Source organism: Chlorocebus sabaeus, chromosome 12, assembly GCF_047675955.1.
Source record: "Chlorocebus sabaeus isolate Y175 chromosome 12, mChlSab1.0.hap1, whole genome shotgun sequence".
In the NCBI taxonomy this organism is placed as follows: domain Eukaryota; kingdom Metazoa; phylum Chordata; class Mammalia; order Primates; family Cercopithecidae; genus Chlorocebus; species Chlorocebus sabaeus.
The window spans coordinates 75,629,519-75,648,077 of NC_132915.1; the positions used below are offsets into that span (position 1 = coordinate 75,629,519).

At 36.7% G+C, this 18,559-nt stretch overlaps 1 protein-coding gene across 2 annotated transcripts in view; it reads left to right on the top strand.

The window, feature by feature from the left end:
* Positions 1-18,559, top strand: part of TMEM38B (transmembrane protein 38B) — an 84,559-nt gene that overhangs the window by 19,439 nt on the left and 46,561 nt on the right. For both annotated transcript variants that reach the window (XM_007968515.3, XM_037983249.2), the window contains 2 exons: positions 11,104-11,288; positions 12,121-12,208. In XM_007968515.3, the coding sequence (XP_007966706.3) occupies positions 11,104-11,288; positions 12,121-12,208 (273 nt within the window). The remainder of the gene's footprint in view (positions 1-11,103; positions 11,289-12,120; positions 12,209-18,559) is intronic.

Genomic DNA, 18,559 nt, shown 5'->3' on the forward strand with positions numbered 1-18,559 from the left:
GTGTATAGATGCTGCAACTATACAAAAAGGAAGATATCCAGAATTTGATACTTTCTGTTATTTCTACTTCTGTTCCTATAATACTAACCTTCTGGATGATTGCAGGAGCTTCGTAAGTGGTCTTGCTGCTCCTTTGATTATCCCTTTGAGTCTATTCTTTATTCTTCACAGAGCAGACAAAATTATTACAGTTGGCCTTCTATACCCATGGGTTTTGCATGCTTGAATTCAACCAGCTGCAGATCAGAAATATTTGGGAAAAAATCCAATAAAAAATAATGCAACAATAAAATAATGCAAATAAAAAAATGTGTAACAACGATTTATATAGTATTTACACTGTATTAGGTATTATAAATGATCTAGAGATGATTTCAAATATAGCAGAGGATGTGTGTAGGTTATGTGCAAATACTCTGCTACTTTATATAGGGACTCTCACATTCACAGATTTTGAGGGAGAATCCTGAAACCAGTCCCCCACAGATACTGAGGGACAACTTAAATTAGAACATGTCACTTATGTGCTCAGTAATTTCTTATCTTATTAAGAACGATCACAAGGACAAAAAAACCAAACACCACACGTTCTCACTCATAGGTGGGAATTGAACAATGAGAACACTTGGACACAGGAAGGGGAACATCACACACTGGGGCCTGTTGTGGGGTTGGGGGAGATGGGAGGGATAGCATTAGGAGATATACCTAATGTAAATGACGAGTTAATGGGTGTAGCACACCAAAATGGCACATGTATACATATGTAACAAACCTCCATGTTGTGCACATGTACCCTAGAACTTAAAGTATAAAAAATAAAAAAGAACAATATCCCAAACTTTTACCATGGCCTGTAAAATCCTACAAAATATTCTCTTTCACTTTCTTTCATGTAATGTTTTACAACTCTATTCTTGCTCACTTTTCTCTAGTCACATGAGCTTTGCTAGAGCTTTGCAATTTCTTGGATGTTCAAATGTAAGGTATTCTTCTACCTCAGTGCCTTTGTACTTGCTTTCTTCTCTTTGTAATCTTTTTTCCTCAGAAGTGTCATATTTTGTTTTATCAGAGAGGCCTTCACTGACTAAAGTAGCACCTCCTCTTCCATGACTATCACATCATGTTTCTTTATTTTTCCTCTTAGAATTATTGCTATCCAACATGTTATCTGTTGATTTTTTTTTTTTAAATGTTGTTTTAACTGTACTGGAATAATAGCCCATCAGAGAGTAAGCCACCATGCCTGGCCCCTGGCTCATTTTTAAAATTTTTATATTTGTTGAGATGAGGTCTCACACTATGTTTCCCACATTGGCTATTTTTTTTTGTTTTTACTGTAAAAGTTTTTTATTCACTATACGTAGAACATGTCCCCTACCAAATGTACTTATAAATCACTAAAAAGTAAAATTTGGTGAACATATTCTCAATTACAGAACATACTACATCAGTTGGGATAACAGCTGTCTGCCTTTAAATAATCTAATTAAAACACCCAGTCTCCTTTATATCTAATGCAAAGTTAAATACTTATTTTGGGGGTTATTTCCTAGTATGTGTTTGGTGAGGCTGAGTAAACAACTTAATATAACTCTAGTATATTACAGTCACTGCACAATAAATCAGTTTATTACAGATTAAAACAAATCATTTTTTCATTATTTGTAATAATGGGATCAAATACTGGATACTTTTAAATGGCATATAACCACACAATTACTTATCTTTGGTAGTATGTTGGGTTCTATAATTGTATTAAGATATGAATGGTATAAAATATTGTTATGAATAATACACCTCAAAACAATGAGGCCATACTGTAATGATTCACTAGATTGTGCTCAGTAGACATTTACTGAATAAGGGAATTATCTATTTTTCTCCTCAATTATCCAGTACAATGTTTTGCTCACAGTAAGCGCTCAATAAATATTTGCTGAACGTACTGACTAGGATAGAGGTGAGAAGCGATGGGCCCGCTTAGCTGGATGTCGAATATAATTAGAATTTACCTGGGAAGGAGAGTAGTTAAGGAAGATGTAAACTGCGTGTGGTGTACAAGTAAATAAATGCAGACCCCCTTCTCTCTCTTTTTTTTGGAGATGGAGTCTTGCTCTGTTGCCCAGGTCGGAGTGGAGTGGCTCTTGGCTCACTGCAATCTCCACTTATCTTAGAAGTCCTTTCTGTGTGTCCCATTCCAATCATAACCCCCTTCTCTGTCTTTTTTTTGGAGATGGAGTCTTGCTCTGTCGCCCAGGTCAGAGTGGAGTGGCTCTTGGCTCACTGCAATCTCTGCCTCCCGGGTTCAAGCAGTTCTCCTGCCTCAGCCTGCCTCCTGAGTAGCTGGGACTACAAGTGCATGACACTATGCCCAACTAATTTTTGTATTTTTAGTACAGCTGAGGTTTCACCATGTTGGCCATGCTGGTCTCGAATTCCTGAGCTCAAGTGACCTGCCTGCATTGGCCTCCCAAGGTGCTGGGATTACAGGCGTGAGCCACTGTGCCCGACCCACTTCCTACTTTAGATAACCATTATGATAACATACCAGTATCTTGACTTTTATGGTAATCACTTCTTTGAATATTTTAATAATTTTATAACTCAGTGTTTATCCTTAGATACTATAGTTTAGTCATGCCTATTTAAAAATTTCATATGTTTCTTAATTAAAAAAAAAAAGTTATGCCTTCATTTCTTTCTTTTCCTTAAACTTTATCTGTTGAAGAACCAGAGCCAGTCAATCCGTAAAGTTTTCCATAGTCCAGAGTTTGCTGATTGCATAATCATGGTATAGATCATTATATTCTTCTGTTCTTTGTGTTTCCTTACAATTGGAAGATTGATGCAGAATCCAAATCAGATTAGGCTAGATTCCTTTAGCAAGACTTCTAAGAGGTCCTGTTTTGTGACATTAGCACCCTTTTACACGTAGTGTCTATTAGGAATTGCAAAGTGAAGATAGTCTAGTTTTATCTTTTCTTCTTATTTATTAGTTGGAATATTACTATAAATGATGACAGCCGCAGGCCATCTGGTGTGGCTGCTGCCATCATGCCAGCTGCTTCAGGGAGGGCACAGGGAGAAGGTGGACAGCCCCCCATCCCCCACAGCCCACCAGCCACCCTTGGGGCCTCCATGATGGGACTGGGCCAGGCTGGTTCCTGCATGGGCCGAGGGGGAGCTTCAGGTCACCCCTGAGCTTTGGGGCCACAAAGAGAGCTTGCATGGCAATGTTACTCCTGCCCCAGATGCCAGCCCAGGCCCAGTGAGGACCTGGAGCACCCACCCTAGACAGTGAGGAGACTCAGCCCAGTGCCATGCCCCACGGAGCGGAGGGAGCTGGGGACATGTGGGAGCCCTGCCCCTTCCAAGTTGGTGGGGCTGGAGCTCCCCGGGTGCAAGTGTAGCTGCCCAAGTCGTGGCTGCAACCCAGGCACCCCTGTGCTCTTGGGAGCCAGGAGTAGGCAGTAGCCCCACCCTCTCTGCAGGGCCTTCTCTTTGCTGAGAGCTGCAGATGTGGGGATGACCAGCTGCAGAGAGGAGCTACCCTCTCTGTTGAGAGCCGAGCACTTGATGGGATGACCTGCCTACAAACCACAGAGAGGAGCCTCCTCCCTGCTAAGAGCTGCAGAGACAATGGGAGGACCTGCTTGCAGCGAGGAGCCACCCACCCTCCTCTCTGCTGAGAGCTACACACTCAACAGGATGACCTGCCTACAAAGAGGAGCTACCCACTGTGGGTCTTCTCTGAGCTGCTCTAACACTAAACAAAGATTCTCTTTGTCTTGCTCACCCTCCACTTGTCTGCGTACTTCATTCTTCCTGGCTGCAGGACAAGAGCTTGGTCAAGGGTGCCACCAGCCACAGAGGTTTCTGCCCAGAAAAGTGATATCCCAAAGATCCCAAAATACAAATAGATACTTCCTATTTATCATCTATTTGGAAACCAGCTATACAGTTCATACTGGAAAGGTAATGCTTGCTTCTTTCCCTTCATTTACCAATTTTCAGTGTAATGAACTAGATCTCTGTCATCCTCTAAAGATACTAGCTTAAAGAAAATAATTACGAGCCCATGGACTAACCGTATTTCATTGGTTTCAATAAAATTTCAGTTATTTTCATATTGAAGCTCAAATTATCCCATCTTCAGCCAGTGGAAGCCTCTTTAGGTTGACTCCTGAGACAGATTTTGAATTAGCTTACTTTCTACCTGGTGTTGTAAGATTCATCTTGTGCTTTTCTTCTGGAATCACTTGTTTCTCTAAGATGTTCTGGTTTCTTTTGGTGAACAATGGCATTTCAAGACCACGACTTGAGTGCTAGAGACTTCATCTGCTCGTTGTTACTGGGTTGATCATTATGTCTCGGCCTTTTTAGTGAACAGAGCTAGGAAAAATGAAGATAAAATAACTCATGAGTTCATATTCTTATTTCTAATTCAAATTCAGGACCATATAGCTTTTATTTATTTTTTCCCTATTACATATATATCTCCTTTCTTGTACCCTAAGAATTTGGATTCTTAAGGACATAGGATGTGATTCAATTAATATATTCTAACATTACTGATTTTTTTCTGTATTATGCACACAGTAGTCTTAGAGTAATGTTCAAAGACTACCAAGGAAATGATTACAGAAATTATTATTGCATATATTCTATTCATTCTCCCATTTTAACAATAAATGTACTATTTTACACTGTCATTTTAAATATATATTACTCCATTTTCTTCTGGCTTAAAGCACTGCTGTGAAAGTCTGGTGATCTTTTAATTTTCTTTCTCTTTTAAGATCTTTTTTTTTCTAGATCCCTAAAGATTTATTTTTTCATTAAAGTCCAGTCATTTAAATAAAATATCTTGGTGTTGGTTGTTGTGCAACAGTATTCACTTGGACATGGTATGTTCTTTTTGGTACCTACACTTTTTTTTTTAATTGAGAAAGTAATACTAGTGTTTGCATTCTTACTTTGCATTGGTTACGAACTCTTATTATTGGTATATTGGCTCTTCTTTGCCTTTCTTCAAGGATTTTTTAAAAATCTGTATTTCTAAAAAAATTAACCTGCTTTTCATCTGTTTTTCTCTTTTCTCTTTTCACCTGCTGTTTCTTTGAAGACACTGTCTGTTATGTTTATTTCTCTTTGTGTTTTCTGGTTTTTTATTTTGGAAATGATTTTTTTTTCTTTTATCTCTTTTTTTCTCCTGAGTGTTGAATCTTTGGTTCTCAGTTTTGCTTATTCTTATGTGTGTTCTTTTATGTCTTACATGACTTTCTTAATGTCTTTAGCTTGTTTTGAAATAGTTTACAGTTTTGATCTGTTTTGTGGGGACATTTTCCTGAGTGCTTACATTGTCTGTAAGGATTTATTCTGCTTATTTTTTTCTTGTAATAACTTTGTATAGGATTTGATCTTGATACTTTTGGTCATTTTTATATGAAATTGGCTTTCATAAACTTGCAGAATGTGGTGGAAATATTTTTTTGACTTCACAGAGCTCCTGCTTTTGTTTTTATGTAGTGTTCAAAAGATGAGGACCTGCTTTTTGATATTTCTTGGGTCTCTTGCCTTCCTTGGCTTGGTCTGGGCCTTTTCTTTCTTCTATTCTGCTCAGGTTTGATTCTTCCCAGTTTCTTCTCAGTGTGGGGAGCTCAGGTTCGATTCTTCTCAGTTTCTTCTCAGTGTGGGGCTTGTTATAGAAGAGAGCCCTGGTGGATCAGTTTCAAAAGCTTGAAGCGCAGAGGGACTAAATTGTTCCAACCCTTTCAGAACTTCTTATCATGGGCTCTTTGTCTTATCTGGTATTAGAGATGCCAGAACCCCTGTCACTTGTAGCAATTGTGTGTGTGTGTGTGTGTTTGTGTGTGTTTCCAAATTAGTCTGCTCTGCTTTCCAGTGAATATCCATTAGCTGTTTTGGTATTATTTTGGTCTTAAGTTCATCAGTTGCCACCTTGTTGCTTTCTTCTTTCTGCCAACTAGTACAGTGTTGTGGATGTTGGTGATTTTTCTCTACCCACTTGCATTTTGGGATTTGAGGGTATATCTTGTTACATAGTTTTGTTGTAAGTACAGTTGACCCTTGAACAACATGAATTTGAACTGTGTGGATCCATTTATATGCAATTTTCTTCTGCCTCTGCCACCCCTGAGATAGCAAGACCAACCCCTCCTCCTCGTCAGCCTACTCTTTGTGAAGATGAAGAAGAATGGAGACTTTTACGATGATCTGCTTCCACTTAATGAATAATAAATACATTACCTCTTAAAATTTTCTTAATATTTTCTGTGGCTTAATTATAAGAATACATCTGGGACAGATAGGTGACAGTGAAAAAGTTATACATATAATATAAAAAATACATGTTAATCACCCGTTCGTATTATTGGTAAGGCTTCTGGTCAACAGTAAGATATTAATAGTCAGATTTTGGAGAGTCAGAAGTTATGTGTGGATGGTTGACTGCATAGGGGTTGGCATCCCTAACCCCCATGTTGTTTAAGAGTCAACTATTGTGCAAGGCATTTTGGTTTTCCTGTCTTATTTCTCTGTATGTTTTTATGGGAATTTGAAGAGATCAGAAAGTATGCAGCCACTACCATCTTCTCAGAACCCTTACCATTACTTTTTATGTCCCTTCTGTGGTCTCCTCCCATTCCATCTCTTTTCTTCCACCTTCAGAGGTTATCTTCAACTTCGTGATGTCCAGTGAAATAACTAGAAGCAATAAAAATGCTCATCCACAGAAGAAAAAATATGGATGTTAACATAATGGCATTATCCAATAGATTTTAAGAATCACTTTCCTAAAATAAATCTCTTAAGCATAAAACAAGAGAAAATGTTGCTTATGTACAGATATATGCAAGAATGTTTTTAGAAACACTGTTTATAATAGGGAAAAGTAGGAACAGCTCTGTCAGCAGAGAAATGAATCAATTATGGCACATTAATTCTGTTATGGTAAATACTGGTGAAAATTAGTAATTATAACCACACACAATAAGAATAAATCTCAGGAATAGAACTTAAACAGAAAAATACATATGATTCTATTTATAAAACTTTTAGCAACTATATTGTTTATGGATATAAACATGCTAAAACTACATTAAAAAGCTAAGATTTGTATTCAATATTATGTTACTAAGATTCATCTGTGTGTTTGTATGTAGCTATAGAACATACCTTCCCCCTGCTATATAGTCCATTATATTAATATCTGTATTTTATTCTTTTATTGATGGCAGTTTTATTGGTTCTAGGTATTTTGTTAGGCATTACAAAACAACAATAATAGCAAGTACTTACACAGCATTTACTGTGTCTCAGTTTTCTTTTTTTTTCATTTTTAAAAAATTATTATACTTTAAGTTCTAGGGTACATGTGCACAATGTGTCTCAGTTTTCTAAGTGTTTTACTTACATTATCTCACTTAAACCTGACAAGAACCCTGTGACGTAGGTATTATTTTATTCAATTACATGTTAAAAAGCATGTAATTGAGACATAGAGGGGTTACTAACTTGCCTGAGGTGTCACAGTTACTGAGTAATTGAAGCTGGGATTCCAACCTGGGGTATCTAGTCCTTTAATCTTTACTTACACAGTATATTGTTTTGTGCTCTGGAAACAGGAATGTTATCTTTGTCTTCAGAGATCCTTAAATATAAAAAATTTATGGCTTAAAGACATAGGATATTTTACTATTTTCTTTTATAAAGTTTTCATATTTAGAACAAATTTGTAATCTTTGCTTCATTTGAGGTGTTGTTTTTTTGAGACGGGTCTTGCTCTTGTTGTCCAGGCTGGAGTGCAATGGCACGATCTCGGCTCACTGCAACCTCTGCCTCCTGGGTTCAAGTGATTCTCCTGCCTCAGCCTCCCAAGTAGCTGGGATTATAGGCACCCGCTGCCATGCTGACTAATTTTTGTACTTTTTAGTAGAAATAGGGTTTCTCTATGTTTTGTCAGGCTGATCTTGAACTCCTGACTTTATGATCCGGCTGCCTTGGCCTCCCAAAGTGCTGAGATTATAGGCGTGAGCCACCATGCCTGGCCCATTTGATTTTAATTTGAGAGATAAAGTGATGTTAGAAATGTTTTTAAACAAGCAAGCAAGGTAATCTTTAGTACAGTAGCTCATAGTGTATACATCTGGAAATCAGCACCATCTACTGGCAAAGAGAAACAATAACTTGGTATGTCATAGTGTTGTTTGGAAGCCAGTGTACACTTTCATAGGTTTTATTTGTTTTGAAAAGCTGTTTCCGGGGGAAATAAATATTTTATAATTTTTTAGTATGTTTATTTTTGTTTCCTAGTACATTTTTCTTAAAATTGCAAGTATCAATTACTTACATATGGCACATTTGTGTAACCGAGACTACATTTAGATGAGGAAAAATACAACAAAAAGATATCATTTTATGGGTGTCATTCTGTCTGTATTTTTCAAAGCATGTACAAAAAATTGGCAATTTGTTGGGGTGATAAGAGCAAGAACAAAGCTGTCATATTGGACTAACATGAACTGTATTTAATTTATCATTGTGTTTTGTCTTAGTTCAGTGATATTGTCTTCCATAGAGGAGTGGAATTGATAGTAGAGTGAAAACAGTTCTCAGTGACTAAGCCTGGGAAGCTTCTCTCTGCCTAACTTTTTGTATTAACCTAAATTCTACTCTCATTTTTTCTTAAACTGGTTGAGATTTCATTTGTTAGTGGTCTAGGATCTTGTTTGTATCCCGTTTTGAGACTTTTATGCTTTCGTTACTTTTTTCTCTCCATTAACTTAACCTCTACAAGTTAAATGTATGGTAAGTCAATTGTTTTCTCATTCCACTTCTTCTCTCTTTTTCCGATGTGTTTTCTTTAGGTACTTTACGAGTTAAAGTTACCTTAGATGTGATAATTTTAGTTAAAGGTGAAATTATGTTTACAGAAGGGGTTACAAGGTTATAACCTAATAAGTGTTGGTTGAGGGATCTATTAAAAGAATTTTAAAAAGCTAATTTGTTAGAGAGCAGGAATGGTTGTTGAGGGTGCCATTAGTCTGATATGTTTACTTGTAAGTCTACTGAGCACAATAAACAATTGTTCTTTTGCCCTGTGGCTACTTAACTCTCAAATGAAAATAGTTTTTTTATTTAAAATGTTAGCTTATTGTAGTTGTGCTTTAGAAAGATCTGATTAAATGAAGAGTTGCAATAATTGCAGATTTTTTTTGTGTTATACTATGATGTCTCATAGTTGAATATAAAAGTCCAAGATTGCTATTGTAATAGTATAAGTTTTTAACTCACATTAAAGTCAGGCTTAGTGTAAGGAATGAAAATGGGTCATTTGTAATATTCTTTTGGTTGTTTTTTTGAATATTTTACTTTTAGGTGCTCATTACTGCTAAGGTTAAAACAAATCCCCCTTAATGTAATCTGTAATAGATACAAAAATATTTTTGTTTTATTAAAAATACATTTAAAAATTAAATGTGTATACTTTCCCCCATTACCTAACCAACTTCTTAGAAATTAGTTCTATATTCAAAGAGAGAAGTATACAGAGACTTTTCAAATTTTCTATGAATGTGTAAAAATTCTAAATCATACTGGTTGTTTTTAAAATTCTTATATGAATATGTAAAATTTTAAAGCCATACAAATGGTTTTCAGAAATCTTTTTACTACTCTCAGTTTATTCTTTTTTCTCAAACTTTTTAATTATCAACTAATGCTTTGATTTGCTATATTTTGTATTTTGTCTCTAGATTGATTGCTAATAAATGATTTAATTCAGGGCTACTTTTCATCATGCTGAGTTTTAGGTTAGAGGGTAACATGAATGATTCCTGTCATCTGAGAACTATTATAGTTCATTATGAGCATTATAGCCTTTATTTTATACTATAAAGAAAAATGTATAAAGAGCTATTTTTAGGCATAGGAACCAATTGGTTTAGTTTTACAGAGCCATCAGAATGTGATCTCAGCTGAGATGATGAAATAAAACAAGAATCCCAAAGTCAATGACTATGGTAATATTTGAGTGGCACCTTGAAGAATAGGAAGGAATTGGTAAGTGGAGATGAAGAAGAAAGGGTGCTTTAGGCTAAACAGACTATTGTATCTTTTTATTTAGTCGCTGAAGCAGTATTTTGGCAAGCATTTCATATTTCATGAACATTGAAGAATTCTGACTTTATAAATCATGAATTACAATAGGATTAATAGCTTCTTTTAAAAGAGATATGATATTCTTTCATGCCATGTCTTTTATTCATCCCATTAGAAAGAAGATATGTTCTACTTTAAGCACAAAATTGTCTGCCAGAGTATTTGGAGAATGGCGAGAAAAAAGCAGTATGTTTTCCGATAGATCTTACTGCTAGTATTTGAACAGATGCTTAGAACAAATGAAGTTTAAAAAAATAATTTACCAGAGATGGGTTGAATTATTTTTCATCACAATTTAATTTGGTTAAAACTTAAGCTTAGTGAACTAAATTAAAGAACAAGCTTCATATTCTTTCAGTTGTGTAGAAATGTGTTTTTCCTTAATATTAATCTGCCTTCTTGTGAGCCGTCATGTACCTTTGTATAGATTGTAGTTTATGTCCTGCACAGTGGGGCACAGGTGAATATGTTAGTTGGGATTGAAATGTAGCCCTTGCTGTTACCAAAGGGCCCTTTCTCTAATTCATTTTCCCAGAGGACAAAGACACTGTGTAGGAGTCCCTACCCCTGGAAATGATTATGCATTTGTTTTGTTACTGGATTCAGCACTTAGCTTCTAGAACAATATAGGCACAAATTAAGAACTCACTAAATATTTCATATATCTATAAAGTATTCAGAAGTCCACAATTTAGATTCTCCTCTGATCATGACTTTTTGGCAGATGACATATGTTTCATGTGATTTAAAAAATTGACTCCCTACCCAAGTTGTGCTTTTATTGAAATCAAGTTAAATGTTTATATGGAAAATTTCATTTGTTGTGTTTTGCCAAATTGTTACTGCTGTTAGGTTGGATTTTAATTTCTGTTCTTCTGATTCCATTCATATATTAAAATGTGCACATTTTATTTTCAGGTATATTACATTTTTTTGCCCGTATGACCTAGTTTGCCAGGGCTATTCATATCTACCTGTTCAACTGCTGGCTTCAGGAATGAAGGAAGTGACCAGAACTTGGAAAATAGTAGGTGGAGTCACACATGCTAATAGCTATTACAAAAATGGCTGGATAGTCATGATAGCTATTGGATGGGCCCGAGGTAATATTAACAATATGTGTTCATAAATATTCTCTTATTGGTGTATTATTAATACCATTACTGAACAGTTCTCTAGTTACATTAATGGATCACATACTTTAATAACAGAGACTTTTTGGAAGGTAAAAACCTTGTTTCTGTTGGCTAGTAAAGTTAATTCAAAACTAGTACTAGTCATAAGCCATTATTTTGAGATCGTCTTATGATAGAAAATTTTTATGATTGGTTTGATTAAGATCCCCAGAACCAGAAAGATTTATAGTTAATTAAAGTATAGTGCCACTGTAAATAAAATAAGTTTACATAAGAAATTATGTGGTACGTGTGAACAAAAAATACTGCTGTGTCTTTTCTGTGTTTTTTTCATTCAGAATTACTAGAAATAGTAAATATGATTGACTATGGGTTCATGATCACTGAACTTTGCATCATTTGCCTTTTTGTTTTGTATGTAGGAATTGAACACATCTCTCTAACTTCTTTTTACAATATACTGCACCTAAAACTGGTCATATCAGGAAAGGAAATGTATAAAGCAGAGGATTTTATTTTTCAGTTCTGAAACAAACCTCTAACCATATCTTTGTGTCCAAGGCCCCAGTTTTAACCTTAATTACAGTATAATAGACACTTGCCATGCTGGTGAAAGAGAAGAATTGCAGTTGGTTTAGTACCCTAAATATACAAGGCAACTTTTTTCTTCTTCCCAAGAATTATATTTTGGGAATCCTCTTGGAATTTTTTTTATCAGGTGATAGAATTATGGCTCCCTTTAAATATGTTTTTCAAGAAAATTTGGCTAAATGTTTTTGTTTTATTTTCATATTTTTAGGTGCAGGTGGTACCATTATAACGAATTTTGAGAGGTTGGTAAAAGGAGATTGGAGACCAGAAGGTGATGAATGGCTGAAGATGTCATAGTAAGTTGGTATAAATTATACTGAGACCTAGATGTTTATCCTTAGATCTTACCAAATCTCTTTTTTTTATTTTTTATTTTTTTGAGACGGAGTCTTGCTCTGTCGCCCAGGCTGGAGTTTAGTGGCGCGATTTCCACTCACTGCAAGCTCCGCCTCCTGGGTTCACGCCATTCTTCTGCCTTAGCCTCCGGAATAGCTGGGACTACAGGCGCCCACCACCGCGCCCGGCTAATTTTTTTGTATATTCAGTAGAGAAGGGATTTCACCGTGTTAGCCAGGGTGGTCTCAATCTCCTGACCTCGTGATCGGCCTGTCTCAGCCTCCCAAAGTGCTGGGATTACAGGCGTGAGCCACTGCGCCCGGCCACCAAATTTCTTTTTAAGAACATTTTAGGGACTTTAAATGTGGGTGGAATATAGCTGAAAAAATAAATAGTAATGATAATGGAAAGAGAACTAGCAAATTTTATTCTTTTAAAAAGTCTGCTTTCTCAAATGTAGTTTAAAATATGTGTTTTCCTTCTCTGTGGGTTTCTCTCTTTAGAAAACAAAACCAAACAAAAACCTCTAGATGATTGTAGAATTGTGGGAAGAGTATATATTTATGAAGTGAAAGCTATGTAGGAATAGACTTCTCTGGATGGAAATGAATAGGTGATAGGCTCTTGGCATTTTCATTAATGACTATGACATCATCCAGATTTCAGGCTATATACATAGTTCTGATAGTAAAATGTCAAGTTTGTGGGATCAAATCAATACGTTATAAAGCCCTTTGAGTGGCTTTAAAAAATGTCAGTTGGGCTTAATTACAGATAAAAATAAGAGAAAGATTATAGAAATAACCCATTGTGTGATACAAACTGCCTTTTGCATCTATTTAAGATAATCTGTTCTCTGAAGACACTGACTTAGTCATATATTAATTTTTTAAAGAGACAGATTCTCTTTCTGTTGTTCAGGCTGGAGTGCAATCATGTAGTCATAGCTAACTGCAGCCTAGACCTCTTAGGCTCCAACAATCCTCCCACTTCAGCCTCCCAAGTATTACTAGTTGGGACTACAGGTGTGTGCTATCATGCCTGGCTAATTTTTGTATTTGTATTTTTTTTTTTTTTTTTTGAGACAGGGTCTTATTTTGTCACCCAGGCTGGAGTGTAGTGGTATGTCACTGCAGTCTTGATCTCTTAGGTTCAAGTGATCCTTCCATCTCAGCCTCCTGAGTAGTTGGGACTACAGGCATCTGCCACCATGCCTTGCTACTTTTTAAAATTTTTGTGGATACAGGGTCTCATCTCACTATGTTGCCTCAGCTGGTCTTGAATTCCTGGGCTCAAACGATCCTTATACCTTGGCCTCCAAAAGTGCTGGGATTACAGACGTGAAGCACCACACCCAGCCAGTATTTTTATTTTTGTAGAGATGAGGTCTTGCTATGTTGCCCAGGCTGGTCTTAACTTTTGCCTCAAGTGATCTTCCTTCCTTGGCCTCCCAAGGGTCAGGGATTACAGGCATGAGCCACTGTGCCGGGCTGGACTCAGTCTTTTTTGTTTTTTGAGTCGGAGTTTCACACGCCAGGCCAGAGTGTAATGGCATGGTCTTGGCTCACTGCAACCTCCGCCACCCAGGTTCAAGCAGTTCTCCTGCCTTAGCCTCCTAAGTAGCTGGGATTATGGGCGTGCCCCACTATGCCCAGCTAATTTTTGTATTTTTAGTGGAGATGGGGTTTCACCATGTTGGCCAGGCTAACCTCAAACTCCTGCCCTCAGGTGATCCACCCGCCTTGACCTCCCAAAGTGCTGGGATTGTAGGCTTGAGCCATTGTGCCTGGCCCAGACTCAGTCTTAAATAAGTCACAGATATGTTTCTGATGTACCTAAAAATGAAGTAGAGAAATATAGTTACTGTTCCCATAATTCAAGAAGGAAAAGACTTAGAGAATGGTGGCTATAAGAAGCAAGGTGAGGAAAGACTTCATGTAAAAATAAGCTCATTTTCTAATTTAAATTGGATTAAAAATAGATTATAATGAATTAAAAATGAAGGTTGAGGACTGGGCACGGTGGCACACGCCTGTAATCCTAGCACTTTGGGACGCCGAGGCAGGCAGATCGCCTGAGCTCAGGAGTTCGACACCAACCTGGGCAACATGGTGAAACCCCGTCTCTACTAAAAATACAAAAACTTACTGGGCATGATGGCATATACCTATAATCCCAGCTACTCAGGAGGCTGAGGCACGAGAATCACTCGAACCTGGGAGGTGGAGGTTGCAGTGAGCCGAGATCGTACCACTGTATTCCAGCCTGGGTGACAGAGCAAGACTGTGTCTCAAAAAAAAAAAAAAGAAGGTCGAAAGCCAGTACGAGTGATGAAGTACATTTGTGTGAACTAACAAATTTCGGGATATTTAACTTGGAAAATACCCCTGTAAGTTTGAATGAAATAGTTTAGAAATAGAACAAAGGGGGCTTTGATTAATGATAAGTTATAAATAAGATATTCTTGATATTCAGTTTTTCTCATTTTGATTATATGCCTTGAAGCACCTTCCATAAAACATTTTTTTGGGCTTTTATAACCAAAATGAAATTATGTTTCTACTTTGTTCAGAAATCTTGCATTGACTCCTCCAAATGGCCTATAAGGCCCTCCAAATGTGCCTTTACTCTTTTCCAGTTTGCTTTGATTTCATCTCTTGGTATTATCTCCCTTGCTCACTTTACTCCATGCTTGAGCAAGTCAAGTGTGGTCTGGTTTAGCACTAGCTTTTATCACTACCTAGAATTATTTTTCTTAGATGGCTAACTCCCTTATCTACTTTGCTCAAAGTATTTTCTCAATGCTTCCTTCTCAGTGAAGACTACCCTGCTTAAAATTGCAACACCTCCTTCTATTTTACTTTTTTTCTACATTTATCACCTTCTAATGTGTTATATAATTTACTTAATCATTATATTTATTCTCCCCTCCCCTTGGCTCCTCTCCCCACCTTTCAAAGAATATAAAATGCCAGAGACAGAGATTTTTGTCTCTTTTGAATGCTCTTGTGTCCCAAGCACCTAGCACATAGCAAATAATACATACTAGATGACTATATGAATTATCAACAACTGGGTCAAGTGAGATCACTGGTTCATTATGATGGTTTGTGTTTATGTATATAGTCATGTGTTGCTTAACAATGGAGATATGTTCTAAGAAATGTGTCATTTCATCATTGTGTGAATGTTATCAAGTGTACTTACACAAACCTAGATGGTATAGCCTACTACACACCTAGGCTATATGGTTTAGCCCATTTCTCTTAGGCTACAAACCTTTACAGCATGTTACTGTAGTGAATACTATTGACAGTTGTAACATAGTGGTAGGTATTTGTGTATCTAAATATATCTAAACAGAAAAGGTGTGATAAAAATATGGTCTGAAAGATAAAAAATGATACACCTGTATAGGGTACTTATCAAGAATGAAGGTGGCAGGACTGGAAGTTGCTCTCTATGAGCCATTGAGCAAATGGTAAGTGAAGACCTAGGACATTAGTATACACTACTGTAGACTTTATAAACACTGTACACTTAGGCAACACTAAATGTATAGAAAAATTTTTTCTTTAATAATAAACTAACCTTATCTTACGGTAACTTTTTTCTTTTTTAAAACATTCCCTTTACTTATTTTTAAAATTTTTTATTTTTAAGTATTATGGATACATAATTGTACGTATTTATGGGGTACATGTGATATTTTCAGCCAGGCATACAATGTGTAATGACGTCAGGGTAATTGGGATATCCATCGCTTCAAGCATTTATCGTTTCTTTGTATTAGGAACATTCTGATTCCACTCTTTTAGTTATTTTGAAACGTACAATAAATTATTGCTAACTACATTGTACTATTATGCTACCAAATCCTAGATCTTATTCCTTCTACCTAACTGTAATATTTTTACTTGATAAACTTTAAATTTTTAAAAACTTTTTGAAGCTTTCATAGTAACACTTAGCTTAAACACAAACACATTATACAATTGTAAAAAAATATTTTCTTTCTTTGTATTCTTATTCTATAAGTGTTTTTCTATTTTTAAGATTTGTTTTTTACTGTTTAAACTTTTTTTGTTAAAAATGAAGACACAAGCCGGGCGCGGTGGCTCAAGCCTGTAATCCCAGCACTTTGGGAGGCCGAGACGGGCGTATCATGAGGTCAGGAGATCGAGACCATCCTGGCTAACACAGTGAAACCCTGTCTCTACTAAAAAATACAAAAAACTAGCCGGGCGAGGTGGCGGGCGCCTGTAGTCCCAGCTACTCGGGAGGCTGAGGCAGGAGAATGGCGCAAACCCGGGAGGCGGAGCTTGCAGTGAGCTGAGATCCGGCCACTGCACTCCAGCCTGGGCGACAGAGCGAGACTCCGTCTCAAAAAAAAAAAAAAAAAAAAAAAATGAAGACACAAACACACATATTAGCCTCGGCCTACACAGGGTCAGGATCATCCATATCATCATCTTCCACCTCCACATCTTGTCCCACTTGAAGGTCTTAGGGGCAATAATGCACATGGAGCTTTCATCTCCTATAATAACAGTGCCGCCTTCTGGAATATTTCCTGAAGGATCTAACTGAGGCTGTTTTACGGTTCACTTAAAAAATAAATAAGTAATAGAGGCCGGGTACAGTGGCTCATGTCTGTAATCCTAGTACTAGGGGAGGCTGTTGCAATCTCTACCTTTTAATTGGAGGGTTTAGTCCAATTAATTTGTAACTTGGGGTAATAAAATATATGACTATATATAAGTTGTATTCAAATAACGTAATTATGGATATGGTTGCATTTAAGTCTATGATTTTATTATTTATTGTTTCCTCTAGTCCTTCTTTTTGCCTTTTCTTGATTCCAAGATAATATTTGTAGGAATTCCACTTTAATTTACTTTTTGGCTTATTAGCTATACCTCTTTGAATTATTATTTTTACTGGTTGTACCAGCAATTATATTTTCAATTTTTCATAGACTACTGAGAACATTGTACTGCTTCATATCCATCATCTCACATAGTTTCTCATTTTTATGTATGCAGCAAGAGCAGCCATACATAGACTTTGTTAAAAGTCTACCCATTTAACAAAAATCCTGAATACATTACACTATAATTAGCTATAGTCCTTGTGTTATACATTAGATCTTTAGACTTGTTCATCGTACATGTGTGCTCCTTTGTATCCATTGACCTATATTTCGCATTTCCTCCCCCAACCCTGCCCATTGGTAATTGCTGTTTTATTCTCTGTCCTTGTATATTTGACTTTTCTTTCCCTGAGATCCCATGTATAAGTGAGATCATGCAGTAATTTTCTTTCTGTGTCTGATTTATTTCATTCAGCATAGTGTCCTCTAGATTCATCCATGTTGTGGCAAATGGCAGGATCTCCCTTTATAAGGCTAAATAGTATTCCATTGTATATACAAGGTGACTATCTCTTATTTGAAGTGGTTGGGACCAGAAGTGTTGTGGATTTCAGATATTTTTGGATTTTGGAATATTTGTATTATATACTTACTTGGTTGAGCGTCCCAAATTCAAAAACCTGAAGACCAAAATGTTCCAATGAGTATTTCTTTTGATCATGTTGGTACTCCTAAAGTTTTGTATTTTAGAAGATTTAGAATTTCAGATTTTTGGATTAGGGGTGCTCAACTTGTATATATCACAGTTTCTTTATCCATTCATCCGTTGATATGGTTTGGTCTTTGTCTCCTCCAGCTCTCACGTTGAAATGTGATTCCAAATGTTGGAGGTGGGGGCTGGTGGGAGGTGATTGGATCACGGGGGCGGATCCCTCATGAATGATTTAGCACCATCCTCTTGTGATAAGTGAGTTCTTGTTCACCGAGTTCTCACAAGATCTAGTTGTTTAAAAGTCTGGTTCCTTTCCCTCCTTGTTCTCTTGTTCCCAGTCTCACCATGTGATGTGCTCCCTTTTTGTCTTCTGTCATGGTTGTGAGTTTCCTAAGGCTCTCACCAGAAGCTGGGCAGATTTTGGTGCTACGCTTTTACCTCCTGCAGAACTGTGAGCCAATTAAGCCACTTTTCTTTATAAATTGCCACGCCTCATGTATTTCTTTTTTTTTAAATTATTGATATTATACTTTAAGTTCTAGGGTACATGTGTACAACATGCAGGTTTGTTACATAGGTATACATACGCCATGTTGGTTTGCTGCACCTATCAACTTGTCATTTACATTAGGTATTTCTCCTAACGCTATTTCTCCCCCAGCCCCCCAACCCTCAACAGGCCCTGGTGTGTGAAGCTTCCCTCCCTGTGTCCATGTGTTCTCATTG